General features: G+C 37.0%; 1 protein-coding gene across 1 annotated transcript in view; it reads right to left on the reverse strand.

Annotated features, from left to right (window-relative positions):
* The window catches only part of LOC122815256 (neuronal pentraxin-1-like), a 101243-nt gene that overhangs the window by 67348 nt on the left and 15782 nt on the right, over positions 1-18113 (reverse strand). The window contains exon 2 of the mRNA XM_044087607.1: positions 2221-2494. Coding sequence (XP_043943542.1) covers positions 2221-2494 — 274 coding nt within the window. The remainder of the gene's footprint in view (positions 1-2220; positions 2495-18113) is intronic.

Raw genomic sequence — 18113 nt, forward strand, 5'->3', positions numbered from 1 at the left:
CACACCTATGAACCTATGAACCTATGAACCTATGTAGGATAACGGTTTTGGACCATTATTTCCTGTATCATTATTCACCTGGCTGTGCTTTTGTTTATAATGTAAGAGCTGATTTACATTATTAGAATTTTTATATAGAATATAATTTTTTCTCAAACAATTTTACTTACATCACCAATGGACCGTAAGACTATATATTTTTAATAAATTGTTTTCACAAAGATGTCTGCTATGTTTATTATATTAAATCAAGAAAATAAAAATGATTTGTAAGCTTTTCCTTCCCATTAATGGTAGCATGTTTTACATGCGGACATATAAGCATATAAACAAACAAACAAACTTAGTTTTGGCTTTATATGCTCTTTCATTCATAACCCTTCATTTACTTTTCTGCATTAAATCAAAATCATAACCTCTCAGCAAAAATTAATCTCACATTTTGTTTAGCTGCCTTTAAAAGACTTCATAGGCAGTTATACTATAATAAATGACTGGCTAACTTCACAACAATAGAAGATGTTACTTTGAAGATGCTAGTGGCAACATTGTATCATTTATTCAGAGGACTTGACAGAATTGTGCTTATTGGGTAATCAGATGTATATGTTGTCATGAACTCTGGCAACAGTACTGTCATGGCAATGAGGACTGCTTTGTAAACCAGAGTTATGTAGTTATATGTGTTGGCATAGCATTATGGCACTCCAGGGCTAGCCAGGCTTCAACAACACAACTCAGCATGGGCTAGTCAGTATTATTTATTTATTTGCTTTTTGTTTACTGGGAAAGTCCACTGGGCCAAAGGTACCCATTTTCAGTAGAGGCCCAGGGAGAAAAGCTCTACCGTGCAAAATATATCAGTTAAAGATGACAAAGTTGAAGTACAAAAAAAAATTACAATGGCAATTACAAGCAAATTACAATGAAAATTACAGAGAAATTACAAGGAAGTTACAAGCAATAAGTATATACAAGTTGTTGAGAAGACCAGAGTGGACATATGATGTTAGCATTAGTACAATCTTAAGCAGTCAGCATAAAGTAAGCATCTACATAGCTTGTTGTGTTTCTCTGTAGAGTAGTATTGTCTTACAAAAACAATGATGATGAAAGAATAGGGAGTGATACATATTCTGAGGGCGGGGGGGGGGGGGTGCAAGTACACTTCCAGCATGAAGAAAGATGATTATGTAGAGAAGTTTTGAAATGGGAAGGATTTTGAGTTGTTCTGATAGATAGAGGTAAAGCATTCTAGTTCTTGGCTATTGAGAATGAGTTAAGAAGCTGGTCAGGTGGGAGGTTAGGTTTGTGGACCTGTAAGAGCTTTTGGTCTCCTGAACTAAGGGGTCTGTTTGGGAGGTAGTAGTTGAATGTTGAGTTCAGGGCAAGACAATCTCGGGGGTTTGAAGAGAATTTTCTGAGCTGTGATTAGTTGTAAGTAGGAGAGATAGTTTGTTAGTTCTAGCCATTTCAGTGATTTGAGGGCAGTGCAGTGATGGGTGGAGTATTTGGAGTTGCTTGCAAATTTGGTGATTTTATTGTAGCATATCTCTAGTTTGTGTTTAAAGGAGCTTTGGATATTAATAAGCAGAGGGGCACTGTAGAAGAGAGAGGGTAGCAGGTATGTTGTGGCTAATGTTATTCTTGTGGATGGGCTTAGGAAGTGATTTCTATAAAGGGTTCCAAGTTTGAAATGTGTTTTGCTAATATTATGTTGTATATGAAGATCGAATTCCATGTGTTCATCATTAGTCACTCCAAGGAACTTTGTTTGACTAACAACTTCAATTAATGATTTACTGAGAAAAAAGATGGTGAACTCGGTCTTATTTATGGTGTTTGTTTTTTAAGGGAGAAAAGTATGATTTTGGATTTTTTTAGGGTTCAGAGCTATTAGTGGTGGTTATTGGGCATCCAGGATTCAGTGGAGGAAAGGCCTTTTGAGTTAATATTAGTAAGTCTAAGATAGTGTTGGCAGAGCAGATGATAGTAGAGTCGTCTGTGTATGCCATTTGAGTTATAAATGGTAGATTTTATGGTGTTGGTGGGGCAACCAAATGTGGTTATTGACAAAGTTTCTAACAGTACTGTTTTATAACCAGTATGGCAGTTGAAAGCCTTTATTTCATCCTGATGTGATCTCCAGAACCCTACATTATAGTAATGACCAATAATCAGTCTATTATAAGCAGTACATGAACACTTTTGTTTCCTTACCATTGTCTTCTTGTAGATCATCTAAAGTGGTCTTCAAATTCTTTTCTTTGTACCCTTGCTGACCATCATAGCCTTCAAGATGTTCACTCCTCATGTTATAACTGGCATTGGTATGATTAAAGGGCACACTGTCCATTTCTTCAGAGTCTGTTTCATAGTCATGTATATCTTGTCTGTTGGCATTCTGCAACCCCTTTCGCTGGCTCTGCTGTTCTAAGATCCTCTTCTGCAATGCCTCTCGAAAAGATGTAACAAAAGATGAGTTTGGAGCATTCTGTGAAATGAATACATATTAATACATATTAATCTAGAAGCTAGTTCAGTATCTGATGGTTAACTGTACTCAGAGCAGCAGAAAATAACTACTTACAGAATTAGGATTTTAGTTGAAAGTAAGGGAAATAACACTTATACTATTAAAGTTTATTAAGCTATAATCTGAACAGTACAGAATATCACAACAATTATGCAAACTAGGGTTACCACCTGTCCCACTTTGTGAGGGACAGTCCCTCTTTGGGCAGTTGTGTCCTGCTAAAAAAGTGTAAAAATGGGAATTGTCCTGAGATTGTAGGACAAAATTATTTCCTATATTTTATGCAATAATTGCATAAAACAGTTATTCTGTATCTGAAACACCTAAATGTTATAAGAAACAGAATAAGCAACTAAAATGCTACAAGAATAACCTTTTATTTAGGCAAAAAAGGGAAGTTCTGTCCTTTGTACTGGCCGTGGGTATGTTTTGGCCTACAAAATCTGATGTTTGTACCAAAAATGTCCCACTTTGGGCATTTAAAAAGGTGGCAACCCTAATGCAAACTCAGAGGGTGATGGTAGCCTAGGGTTGGTTTGGTCATATGGTGTTTATTGTTTGGCCGCTGAATAAGAAGTACGCCTCCCTGTTATTTATTCAACTTTCATAACAATGTCTTTGCTCCTCTTGCAAATATTCTTGAATCTTTACAGCATCGTTTGACTCAATGACATTGTTATAAAGCTACTTGAATCACCCTGCTCCTTTCTGGATGGACAAGTCCCTCCTTATTGAGTTCTATACCCTCCCCTCATCTGGTTTAATAAACTGACTCTACAATTGCAGAGCTACCAATAAAGGGCAAATGTTACCTGCACTGAAATTTTTGTTCCAATCCCTGTCTATAGAATTGTGACCTCCAGAAGTCACAACAAAACTTCAACCACAGATCAGATAAATCCAGACTATTTACAAACCTTCTAGGCTATCATAAGGATACAATGTACATCAAATGAAAATGTTCAATAGAACTGAACTCAATGAAGCATTCATTTGTAACAAGAAAGTTAAAAGTTCCATCAATAAAGCTATCATTAATGGTATGACATATTCACTCTTCACGATCTCTCCCTCTTTTTATGTTTACACGTGTGTATGTGTGTGTGTGTGTGTGTGTGTGTGTATATATATATATATATATATATATATATATATATATATATAAAACAAAAGCACTGAACACAAAATGTACAAAACAACCTTCATAACAAATTAGCTAGGCAAAAGAAACACGCAGAACAAGTGTATTTAAGCACTTTTGTTCTTTAATTGTAAGAACTTCATCAGAAATGAGAAAACTGAAAAGTACACTTCAATAAATACAGTAAAAACTGTCAATCACACTTACAACATGAAATCAAATGTCCAGCATGGAAGGCAATGCAATAAGAAAACCTTATTTGTTTACAAAAAGCAAATAGAAATTTAAATCACCTATCTGGTCAGTGAGGGGGGTGGAGCTTAGGGGAGTGAATGAGCTTAATAGCTTTATGGAGGGAGGAGGGACTTGTTCACATAAGGAATAAGTACACTCCAGTAAACACAGTAAAAAAGTGAATCACCCTTTAAAAAATGAAAATCCCACTTTAAAAAATGAAATCAAATATCAAGAAAGAGAAAGTCACGTGTGAGTAAAACCAAATGTATTTTAAGACTGATGTGTGTGCTTGCCTCTAATCTGAAAGAATGCTTTAATATCTTTATTGGAGTGGAACTACTATCCAACAAAGAAAAATCAGATGAACATTGTACTTGTGGAATTTGCTAATGAGGTAAGTAATGGATTGACATTGATTCCTAGGATTCTAAGAAACTACCAATCACTTGGAAGCCTGTAAATGGCTGCTCAGGTCAGCTTGGGATTAGTGCCATTACATTATCCCCAGTGAGAGAAGCAGAGGGACATTGATACCTAGCCTTCAAAAGCCACATCACTATGGCTAGGCTTACAAATGCCCCAGGGCAGATAGCCTAGTACTATACTATGAAACTATATTCTGTACATTTTTGTACCATTTCATGGGGTGGCAAAAGCCACATCACTATGGCTAGGCTTACAAATGCCCCAGGGCAGATAGCCTAGTACTATACTATGAAACTATGAAACTACTGGTTTCTGGAGAGCCTATCATCTGCTACCACTCAACCTCCTAGTACAATATAGACAGGGCCAAAGCTGATGGGAACAAAGGCTCAAAAAAAGGGATATTTTTTAAAAATTGCTCATATAAACAAAGAGAGTTGTTAGAATAACAGGTTTTGCATTAGCATGCATTTTCTGAAGTATGTAAAGTCTGAAACTCAAATGTCTTTCTATATTTAGTGACTTTAGTCCATATTGATTTGCCACAAAAATCACACATTTTGTAATGGACAGATCAAAAATATGAGGTGAAAATCTATACTTTCTGTGAAGTTCTAGTAATTTGAGAGGTACGGCTTGGGATTAGGTCTTCTCTTTTGCCCCTTATGAGAGAGCTATCTCTTTTTGGTTGTGTACCTGTGTAACCTGACTGTTCAAGTTACTGTTTCAGTAGGAACCTATTTAGTTTAAATTTCAATATGATTTCATATTTTGGTTCTTTATTGCGCTGAACTGCTGAATGGCTAACCAATTCATCTCCAAGAGAAGACAGCAAGCCTAAAGACCCTTGCAGTGTCTGGGATGCCTAAAGACCCTTGCAGTGTCTGGGATGCCTAAAGACCCTTGCAGTGTCTGGGATGCCTAAAGACCCTTGTAATGTCTGGGATGCCTAAAGACCCTGGAAGTATCTGGGATGCTTAAAGACCCTTGTAATGTCTGGGATGAGACTGGAGACCTACTTACCAGGAAACAGCTTGGAATTAGTGCTACTAGTTTGCTTCTCACGAGGCCACGTATTTAACAGAATTATTTACGATTGCTTTCCTTTTTCCCTTTTGCTGGACAGTGGACTAAGTGTTGCTTCAAACTAAGTGTCTCTAGTCACTATGACATAGCGTACAAGGCAGCATGCCAAGGATCTAGTTCTTTTAAAGTTATGAAATAAAACTAGAGTTTTACTTCTTATTCATCACCAAGTTGAAGATGTTTCGCTGTCCTAAACATGAGTGTGATATTTGGCTTCTTACGGAGAAGCGACTGACCTTAGGTACTCCATCCTGGAGGAGATGCAGGGAGAATTTTGAACCCTCTTCCAATAGTTGTGCTGACCAGTAGTCCACTCTCATCAAAAATAACAGTTAAGTTCAAAAATAAAATAATTGGCTTCAACAATTAGCTAGTTAACTGGTGTCCTTTCTGGGGCTCCAACATGTGTCTGCCTGGGAGGACAGGTTTAAGAGACCTTCCTGTTTTTCCAGGGATGGGCCTGCACCATGTTTCGTTACTTCTTTTACAGAAACTTCAGCACTTGGATGTACCCATTTTAAAAAAATCAGATTCAGATAATATCAAGGTAGCATTACTCAGTGCTAGATTCTTGAACATCAGAACGTCTGAGCTTATTTATTTAACATTTGTTAACCGGGAAAGTCTGACTTTGAATGAAGCCAATTTTCATCGGAGGCCTGAGGAGAAATGCTCCAGATGCATGGTTTTGTAATGTGGGAGGAAACCGGAGCACCCGGAGGAAATCCACACGAACGCAGGGAGGACATGCAGACTCCACACATAAGGCACCCCAGCCGAGAATCAAACCGAAGAACCTCTTTCTGTGAGGCGACAATGCTACTGCTGCACCACTGATGAATTCCTTTATCTTGAATACATATGTATTTAAGTAGTTACGGAAACTGGGTCTATATCAAAAACTTAAGAATATTATAACATCGAACCTGAAACATCAAAAGCTGAAAACCCCGAAGGTTGAGAACAGCGATTTAGTTTCCCAGGGAAAAAATCGCTGTTCCAGTACACAACACAAAACACACAAATTCTACAAACTATGTCTTATGTGGGGGGCTTCGCTTCCCACATCCCCCAATGTGGGGGGTTGTGCCCCCACACCCTCCTACTTAAATATACCAACTCTGAGATCGCACCACAGTGGGGGAAATAGCAAAGCTGCGGAAACAGACCACCAAATTCTTCCCTGGGAAAAAATTTGATGTTCCGCGGCTTCGATATTCTCAACTTTCGATGTTTCTGGTTCGATGTTATAACATTCAAAGTTTTTACACTTTGATGTTATGACATAGACCCACGGAAACTTAGTTTTATTACAGCAGTAACTTTCCCTGTTTACCAGGGTTCAGCATATATCATATGTTTAGCTGAACTGTGTGCTGAAAAGGTGTATCTATATTTGTTAGGGAACTTTTTCTTTTATGGTAAATCACTCATGGTACAGTACTAGAAAGATAATAACCTAAAATTTGACATGTATATCAATCAATTAATCAAGAACATCAATAAAAAACTAGGATCACTGTATAGAATAAAAGCCTTCCTAACCCCTCCAGCTAGGATTGCCATAGCCCGCACCCACCTAATCTCAACACTTCTATATGCCTCCCCCTTTTCTCTAATCTAAACAAGTCGGTTCTAAATAGATTGCCATCCTGTTACAATCACATTGCCAGGTTTGCCACTGGCCTGCCATTTAGGACACACCACTGCATTAACCTCAAACAACTTGGGTGGCTAGAACTTTCCAGTCTAATCCAATACAACCTTCTGACTATAGCTAATAAAATTCTCTATAATCCAGATAATACACCATTCTTAAGGAATATTATCACTCCTCATAACTATCAGAGACTGCTTAGATCCTCAAACAAATTACTAATTCAGACAATCAAAATTAACAATACAGCTGGGGATGCCCTCTTTGCAAACTCTGCAGGCAGAGTTTGGAACCTCCTTCTAGCCAACATTACTATTCTCTCCTCCCTTTGCCAATTTAAAACCAAACTCAGACAACATCTGGAACTAAATTGGCTTTGCCACTGTAACAAGCCTAGTTAACCCTCCTCATAAATGTATATAATATATTACTTTCTGCCTACTGTAAATGTATTCCCCTGACTTAAACCAGGGATAACTATACCTGTGAACTTGCCTATCTCATGTTTTTTTCATGCATCTTCTATAAATAACTTACCTGTAATTATGTCTACATTGTTATATTTTTCACTCTGACTACCTTGGAGTTTTTCTCCCCGGGCCTCCGCTGAAAATGGACATGTATCCAGTCGGACTATCCCAGTCAACAAATGTAAAATAAATAAAATAATTATATATATATATATATATATATATATATATATATATATATATATATATATATATATATATATGTGTGTGTGTGTGTGTGTGTGTGTGTGTGTTTAGCTATAAATGTGCATTAGTAGGTGTCAGAGTCTGTTACTATTGCCCCTGAAAACAAAGGTTTGTTTCAGATTTACTGAAAGTTCCTCTCAGCTCAACTTGTTTCTGCTATTGGAATTCAAAGTAATTTCACTCAAGGACTCATCACTAACCTTTAAAAGGTAGGTTGTGCCTATAAAATTGACTGATTCCTTTGAAAAGGTTATCATAGCCCTGGATAATGGCCTGGCAGTCTACACTGCTTGCTTTAAATCACCAAGGCCTTTGACGCCATCCTGCATACAGTTATAAATAAATTCTCCAAAATTAATATAATTGCCATATATAGTCCACCGGATAACAAGTTGAGTCTCTGACAGAGCTCACACCATTAAGTATGAGGTACCTCCTCTAGCTAGAAGAGTGTTATCAGCAGTTTTCAAAGAGCTGTGACCTGTGCCCCATGCTGTTCAGCATCTTCTTTTTAAAAATGAAAGCAGATTTCAACTTACTGCAGATGCCTACGTTTGTGATGACTGAAAAATGGGCGCAATTGTCAAATCACTCTCAGATACTCAAATACTGCAGCAGTACCTTGACCAGACCAACACCTGCCTGATATACACAGTCATGGGTTTATGTGAAATGAGAAAAATGCAGTATAGATACCTTTGGGAAAAACATCTCCTCCACCATGTTGCTCATATCCATCTCAAAGCAAGATTCAATTATCTGTGTCTTGAGTTTCTGTGTTATTAGTTAGGAAGACCTACCTTGCTCAGATGATATATAGGCTATCTCCTCTGGGTCTCACGCTGTCTTGGTTTCTCTCTACTCTTCTCTTATTAGATTTATCCTTGAATGAAATGCTCATTTTGAAATTTACCTCACAAAACACTTGACCAACTTTTGAGACCCCCCAAATGTTTCTGGCTAAGAAAAATTTGGTCTACTCAATCTAAGCTACCCCAAAGGAGTAAAAACTCTACATCTCTCTAATCAATTTTTATATACTCCCGAGAGATAATCTCTGTTTAATCTTTTGAGTAACAAACGTCCTTACCTGTTTTGGACTCCTCCACTTACACAAAATCAATAGTCTGAGACCCATGTCAGACATCAAGAACACATTCTGGAGTGACATATTCATAACTGAGTGTATTCTCTGTCTTGGGAATAAACTTTATCTCCACATCAAACAAAATGGCAGATTATCTACTTTCAAAACCAGACTTATACTCATAGGTTTATAGGTATATACCAGGCTAAAAAACATCAGGGTTTTATAAGCCTAGCCCTACAACCCAACCCAATTTTGTCCCTATATATCATCGGCATTTATTAGGGGGAGGTATGTTAGTAGGAGGTTTCTAGAAGTTATGTGGGGGGAAGATATGTTAGTTTGGACATTACTGTCTGCCTCTGTCTATCAAAGAGATGTGGGCCAGACCCAGGGTGAATTTCAGATTTTCCTTCCACTGGTCAAGATTATGCTTAAATAGGGTTAGGGAAAGATTCAACTTCACATAGATTGGAAGCATATTCCAGAGCATGGGGATCCTCTGAGACACATATCTGTCTCACCATCATGTCTTATTAATGTCACAAGCAAAATTTAAATCCTTAGATCGATTGGTTTTAATGCTGTTCATTTTTCAGAGGTTGTGGGTTCAAACCCCACAACAAATGCATACCAAAAAAAATTTTTTAGATTTCAACAAAATTGGCATAAATGCCATGTTGTTAACTAACTCTATGGGGGGAGGGATTTCATAATGGTTAATGTCTTAACCTCACAGATACAAAGTACAAGGTTTGATTCTGGTCTATGTTTATTGGCTTGGCTTGTAATGGTCTGCAGACTGATAGCCTAATATTTACCTATGAACCCATGAATCAGAGCTGGATCTGAGAATGCCTTGTATGCCAGACATAGGGCTTTAAGGTAATATGTATAGGAAAATGTGTTTAGACCATGGATTCTCCTGGTAAGGAACCTTTGTGGGCTTTCCAGCAGTTGTATATATTTGGTCAGGTAATTGCCAAAGGGGGGCATTGCAATTAATAATGGGTCTGATAAGGGCCAAATAAAGTGGTATATACCTCTCAACCTCGTAGAGCAAGAAATCTGGACAAAGCCATAAATAAAAGTGGGACAAAGGCCCACAAATAGGGACAATTTTTACATATTGGATTTACAAACTTAGAAAAGTTGATAGAATAACAGATTTTGTACTTACAAACTTAAGAAAGTTGATAGAATAACAGGTTTTGCATTAGCATGAATTTTCTAAAGGATATGAAGTCTGAAACTCAAATGTCTGTCATTATTTTCTAACTGCAGTCTGTAATGATTTACCACTAATTTGCCAGAAAACCACAACTGTATGAAAAACGGATAAAAAATGTGAGGCAAAAATCTGGACATTGTGAGAAAATCTGTACAGTTGAGAGATATGAAGTGATACTATGAATTCCTTGGACCTGGATTCCATACCCTTACTTATAAGAAGGGCAACAGAATGCTTTTCCTACTACCTTGGCCACATGTTGGTCAGACCTCATAACACCCCCGGGCAGACATTATTAACGCAGTGACACACATCCTGTGTGGCATTATTGCTTGCTTATATGCACTGCCACTCAAAGGCTGACTCTGGTATTAAATGCCTCTTCAAAGGAGGCAGGTTAATACCAACTCATATAAAACATTATAAACATCCACAAGTTATTTAGTCATTCTCTGGTTCCTCAGACTATCCTGGTCAGGGAACTGCAGCTTACCCCAGCGTATAGTATTTTTATATATGCAAGTATTTCAGAGTTGGCTCAATGCACATTTAAAAGAGTTCTGAATGACCAAATCCTAATTAACAGATTAGCTAATGGAAATAAATAAATAAATACTTGTATACATATGTAATACACACAAACACACACACACACACATACACACACACACACACACACACACACACACACACACACACACACACACACACACACACACACACACACACACACACACACACATATGGTTGAATGCCATTTAGCTGAAGTTTAATACAATAAAAGTAAACTAGGGAAAATGTTTTTTTTTTTTTCAGAAACGTATTTTGCATGGGTTGGTGGCCACTTTACTAATGTTTGGATTTGTCCTTGTCATGACCCCACATTAACCCTTACTTTTTCCTCTTCTATCTCCTTCCCCCTACTACTTCTAAAGGCCCTTATAGGAGGGCTTGTCCTAATAGTTTGTATTTTTCTCCACCCCCTTATACTTCTAATAACTCTTATAGAAGGACTTGGTTTAATTGTTTTAGTTTTTTCTCAGTTGAAAAAATAACACAATTCATAATTAAATTATAGTGCTTGTTTTTGACTTCTCAAATATGTATCTTTTTATATATTATGATTGTACTCCATTGTTATTGCCATTTGACTTACTTTTTTATCTTTGTGCAACTTTGATTTTTACTTTCTTATTTTTATAATATTGCATAATCTACATGGAGCTTTTCTCCTCAGGTCTCCACTGAAAATGGGCTTTTTGCTGAGTTGGACCAACCCGGTTAACAAATGTCAAATAAATAAATAAATAATGTCTTACACACCTCCCTTACTTAAATATAATAACTCAATGTTCACACACACAGCCATGAAGAAAGGAGGAATAGCATACACAGGGAACTACTGCTGGCATGTAAAGAGAAACCACAGGAGCAGTGATTATGTACAGATAACAATGGCCACGGGAGCGGTGATTATGTACAGATAACACTGGCCACTGGAGCAGTGATTATGTGCAGATAACACTGACCACTGGAATGGTGATTATGTACAGATAACACTGACCACAGAAGCAGTGATTATGTACAGATAACACTGACCACGGGAGCAGTGATTATGTACAGATAACACTGACCACGGGAGCAGTGATTATGTACAGATCACAATGACCAGGGAATACCTGGTGTACTGAAAATGGGCTCAAATTAAACACAAAAATGTGCAATATTACCACACTAGGTAGACAGCTACTTCCATTTTCATGCAGTATAGACAATACCCCACTTCAAAACGAATGACCATGGAACACGGGTTGATAATTCCCTCTCTGTCAATCAACATGTGACATCAGAAAATCCTGATATTTACAATGGCTAATTGCTGAGGAAATATTATCCATCTCTAAAGAGGTCATCATTCCATATTCAGTATTAATTAGGTCAGCTGAGTATAATGCTCCCTTCAAGATGTACTTCACTAGACATTACAAACAACTACAAAGACCACAGAGGTTCTTAATTCAAGATCATAGGATTAAAGACCCTGAGCTACCAAAAGAGTCTAGAAGCACTGTCTCTTTACTCAATATCTTATATACTCTTCAGAGATCTATGCCTTGCCTTCCACTATCCTGGTTCTCGTGTACTCCCACATGTCTAATAGTTTCACAAATACCATAACCAGGGACCTAATTCTTCCTCAACAGATAAATAAAATGCAGTGGACAGACAGATTAATCACACAGCATGCATCCCACCTCTGGAACAGATTGCCCCTGCAGATTAAACAGTCTGATGCACTTTTATCCTTAAAACAGTAACTTGATGATTGGATGGGTACACACAAATTTACCCTGGGATAGAAGGGCCAAACCCTCCTGAAAAAAAATGTGGTACTGCATGAGGGTGCGTACATGGACAACATACATTGTCACAGATTCAATTACTTTGAAGTTCTTATGAATCATATGAGTCATATGAAAATAATTCTTCACTGACCAAAAAAAAAGAAATATATATATATATATATATATATATATATATATATACATACATACATACACACACACACACATATATATATATATATATATATATATATATATATATATATATATATATATATATATATACACACACACACACACACACACACACACACACACACATATATATATATATATATATATATATATATATATATATATAAAGAAAAATGTGATACTTCAGGTTTTCTGTAACATTTTATATAGTTGCTTGGGATTCTTTATGTAAGTAGATGGACAAATACAATGTTTAATTTGAAAAAGTTTGAAGGCTGTAAGAAACTTCAGCAAAGTTACAGCTGAGTGCCAGGGAACCTTTTTGGCTAGGCTTATATAGGCCCCAGGGCCGATAGCCTAGTACCTACCTATGAACCTATAATTACCTCATCATGTGCTTAGAAATTTGCACCCAACAGCTACAGTCACTTTTTAAATATTTATTGATTTTGTTTCACTGAACCTACTGAAAGTTTTATGTTTTTTTTTTAGACTATCCCATCGCTATATAATTGAGTGAAACAAAAATTCAGTGGTTATGCAGAGCGACATCTGTTGGAGGATGACTGCAGAATTTGGTAGCACAAAGTTTTTGGACTGTAGCAAGCTACTTAGCTCTAACAGGTTTAAGCTCTATTCAATCTGGTTCAGGAGCAAAATAAATCCTCTGACAAAAAAGAGGCTGGATTATGTAACACATTTATCATGATTAAAAAAAAACAGGGTCATATAAAGCAAATGGTTTCAGTGACCTTAGCTTGAATATTTGAATATTATAACCACTATAGACACTAGAGATTACATTTACTTTGCCTATTGAATGCACCATTATTGTACTGAAGAAGGCACATCACTTTGCATGCTAAAGAACTCCTCATCCACAAAGAGCATTGCATTAAAACATTTCAGGAAATCATTTCTTAGCTGCAGCTTATTTAAAGGATCCTTAACATATCTGACTTACACTGTGTATCTATCACTATTTATTTTCATGTTTATATCTATATCTGTATCAGCTCCATTTGTTACATCAAGTGTGGGGTTCATCAGCTATGTATTTTGGGTGCACTGTTGATTCATTTTGCTGTTAATTACCCGTGACAATGACAGGTGGACTGTTACGTTGTTTTACACATGTTGGTGTAATCAGCACATGGTGCATTGTTGATATACAAAATATACTTTGTGAAATGCTAATAAAGTAGAAATACCTGTTGTATAACATGTAGTCTTGTGTCTCTTACTGATTTTGCATATAGGGAGTAGCAGTGCAGAGGTACATAAATATGTTTTGTAACATGTGACCTTGTGTCTGTTACTGATTCTGCATATAGGGAGTATCAGTGCAGAGGTACATAAATGCATTGTGTAACGTGACCTTGTGTCTGTTACTGATTCTGCATATAGGGAGTATCAGTGCAGAGGTACATACATATGTTGTGTAACATGTGATCTTGTGTCTATTACTGATTCTGCATATAGGGAGTATCAGTGCAGAGGTACATAAATATGTTGTGTAACATGTGATCTTGTGTCTATTACTGATTCTGCATATAGGGAGTATCAGTGCAGAGGTACATAAATATGTTGTGTAACATGTGACCTTGTGTCTGTTACTGATTCTGCATATAGGGAGTATCTGTGCAGAGGTACATAAATATGTTGTGTAACATGTGACCTTGTGTCTGTTACTGATTCTGCATATAGGGAGTATCTGTGCAGAGGTACATAAATATGTTGTGTAACATGTGATCTTGTGTCGATTACTGATTCTGCATATAGGGAGTATCAGTGCAGAGGTACATAAATATGTTGTGTAACATATGTTGTGTAACATGTGACCTTGTGTGTTACTGATTCTGCATATAGGCAGTATCAGTGCAGAGGTACATAAATATCTTGTGCAGCATGTGACCTTGTAGGCATTTACTGGCATTGCAACACTTGTATTCATCATTGTATGGTGGTTACACTACAGTGCAGTCACCTAGAGAGGGAAGCCAATGATTTGTGGAGATGAATAATGATTTGTGGAGATGAATAATGATTTGTGGAGATGAATAATGATTTGTGGAGATGAATATATGTACAATTTACAAAAATAAGGTAACACGAAGAAGTACTGGCTATATAAGTTAAAATTAAAAGATAAATGTTATGGAAGCCTTGTTGAGAGGCGATACAACAGTCCACTACACATTTCCACATGCCTAATGCTTGTGACGTGAGAAAGACAATGCCATGAGTTAAGGTTCTTATTAAGAATGCCACACAATGCCTCATATGGTGCTTTTGATGAAACAGGGATTGGATCATTGCTAGATTTAGCTGTAGTTCCTCATTCCAAGCATGCCCTTGTGTAAGGGGCAAACTGATTCAGATGTCAGGTTTGTCATGCAATAAAGCTGAGGCCTGATATTGAATGTAGCTTATTGGTGATTTTATGTCAAAAAAAATTCAGTTATTTGACTAGTGCTTTAATTGTCATTGTATTTTCAACTACCAAAAATATTGTAGACATTCTATCAGCAAATGTACATCTTCTAGACAGAGATTTCTTATGTAATGAGGCACAATGTAGAAAATAATTCTCTCTCCATGGGTATGTAAGTATCCGTGGTAGTCTGAGAAATGGGTGGTTAGTGCACATGTGGTAGTCTGAGAAATGTGTGGTTAGTGCACATGTGGTAGTCTGAGAAATGTGTGGTTAGTGCATACACTAATGAGTAAGAAATCCTTAAAGACTTACAATTTTTTTGGAACTATTTCTAAGAACTCCAAGCACTAATGTAAACCCCCAAGGAGTAAATGCTCTGCACACCACAAACAATCCAAATAAAAATACGATCAAAAGCAATAGGTACCAGAGCAATACACAGCTGTAGAAAACAATAGTCATTCAATTCACATTAAAACCATTTATTGAGGAACCACAAGTAAACCAGTAGCGGTCACAAATAAATCAGCAGAGGTAAGTGCTTTCACTCAACAGGGCTTCATCAGACCATAAGCACACATAAAGCAAAATTGCCTTATATCTACAAAAAGGCGCAAAAACTCTAAAGAGGTAATTGGTCTTAAAGGAACAAGCATATCTACATATATTCAAAACATATAAAACATATCCATCTGTGTAAAAAATACATATATAGTATAAAATATATGTACAATAAATATACATATATAACAAATATATATCATGTAAAACATCATAACACAACCCTACCTCTATCTAAGCCCTCTGGACTTCAAACAGGGCTTGAGATGTACTTTATCATTAAGCCCCAGGTCCTGATCCACCCTGAGCCTAATGATCCATATGGCTTCCTGACTTTCCGTATGGTTCCTAATATCCCCACCTCTATAGTTGGGGTGTAATATATCTATAACTCTGAACCTAAAAATATGGTTATCATCCGTACCCAGGACGTGTTTTGAAAGTGCATTAACTGTGGATCCATTTCTGATCTGGTAGAGGTGTTCACGTATCTTATCCTTAAACTTCCTATGTGTCTTGCAAACATAAAATGCCCTACACACTTGGCAAGAAGCAAGATATACCACATGCTTAGACATGTAATCAGCAAAGACATGGAACACATATCTCCTACCATCTATAGGATGTGCAAAACATTCACTTAAATCTATGAAATCACAAAAATTACACTGGTTACAGGGAAATGACCCAGCATATCACAACTCTCATTCCTATCATTATTGTGAGGGTAACACAATAGCCTCCTCAAATTGGGCTTGTTCTTATAGACAAAATGCAGGGTATCACCTACAATTTCTCTAAGACTTGGGTCCACTGTTAGCACATCCCAGTGGGTCCTGATAACATCCTTAATACTTTCCATGTCCTGGGTATAAAACAAAGGAACCCTAACTCTGTCAGGCTTAATAGACCCTATAAAGGGTTCCAAGGTGCCCTGTCTAGCTTGGGAGATCTGAAAAATAGGGAGCGGCCACACCTCCCCTCAGGGCAGGAAGATCACATAACCCCTTCTCTATCTCTTCTATCCTATATGCCCTTTCCACAAACCTACCTTGCAGGTCATTCAATTCTTGGGTAAATCCTGAATCAGAAGGGTTATATCAGGACACCCTTATCGCCTGACCTCTAACCACGTTCCCAAATACATATTTGTTTTATACCCAGGACGTGAGAAGTATTAAGGATGTTATCAGGACCCATTGGGATGTGCTAACAGTGGATCCAAGTCTTAGAGAAATTGTAGGTGATACCCCGCATAGGTGTTCTGCTCCAAACAGTATTACTTGGAACTGTTTGAGTTGTTGCTTCACCAGATCAGTAATTATTATCTGCTGCTTGGCAACTTGTTGATGACTGTTTTGTGGTACTGATGCCACGGTTTTGACTTCAGTACATTAATTTCTGGTGTGAGCCTCCTACTTAAGAAGGGGGACGTACCTGAACTTTAACCTTTCTTGTGGGGACCAGATTATGGATGTGCAACATAAAAGTGAAACTAAAATATTCAACAGCAGAATCACATGGAAGACCGAACAGAGACTTCCATTCCAGACTAATAAACTAAATGCATTAGCAATGAATCCCCAGAGGATTTTTGGCAAAGGACTAATGATGTGTTTTTGTCTGTTGCCTTCCTGGCAAACAGCAAAGGCAGGGAAGTTGTCTCAATAATGTTTGCCATAATACTAGCAGCTGTAGTATTATCTAGTATAGATTCAAAGATTCATTCAAGTATACTCATTTGCCAGAGGTTTTGTATTTCCTGATAGTATAATTAACTTTATAAATGTAAATAAATATGTGGATGCTTGTGAAATCTAAGAAGAGCTTTCAAGGAAAGCCGAACTCTCTTGTGAAAAGTTCATTTTTAATGTTGGATGTAAACCATTGCAGTGAGTCTTCCAACAGTTTCATTAGAGGAGTTTGGTGGTATAGAAAGGTAAGCTATCTTAGTTTTTATGTATCAAGTATCATTTTTCTGCATTTTCTTGCTGTCTTTAATTCTGCCTAAAAACGACAATTTTTTTAGCATTTCTGTGATTTAAAAACCTTGTTTCTACTACATATTGTACTTATTTGCTGCCTGCACTTGAACTAAGTCATTTTTGTGTTTAAATAATCTGTTTAACTGTTGTAGGCTACTCACTAAAGTGTGATAGCAATTTCTGTGCATTTAAAGTGTTTTTTGATTGTATCTGCTTTATTTTCTGAAAAAAGCAAACAAAAAATATACTTGTATCCCACCTTTCTGAACTAGTATAGTCCAGTTTTCAGGTTATTGCTGAATTCAGGGCTGTGTTACAAGTTTCTGTGTTGCCCATACCTTACTTGGATGGAAGGAAGTTTCTCTGTTCACCTGTGAGAGAGGGAGCTTTGAGAAGCCTATGTGTCCCTGGAGGAGTGGTTTCAGCCCAGAAGTTAGTAGTTTATTGGCCATTTTGGGCTAATTTCTATCTCT

This window comes from Protopterus annectens, chromosome 1.part1 (genome assembly GCF_019279795.1).
Source record: "Protopterus annectens isolate FY-2018-M chromosome 1.part1, PAN1.0, whole genome shotgun sequence".
NCBI classification, from domain to species: Eukaryota; Metazoa; Chordata; order Ceratodontiformes; family Protopteridae; genus Protopterus; species Protopterus annectens.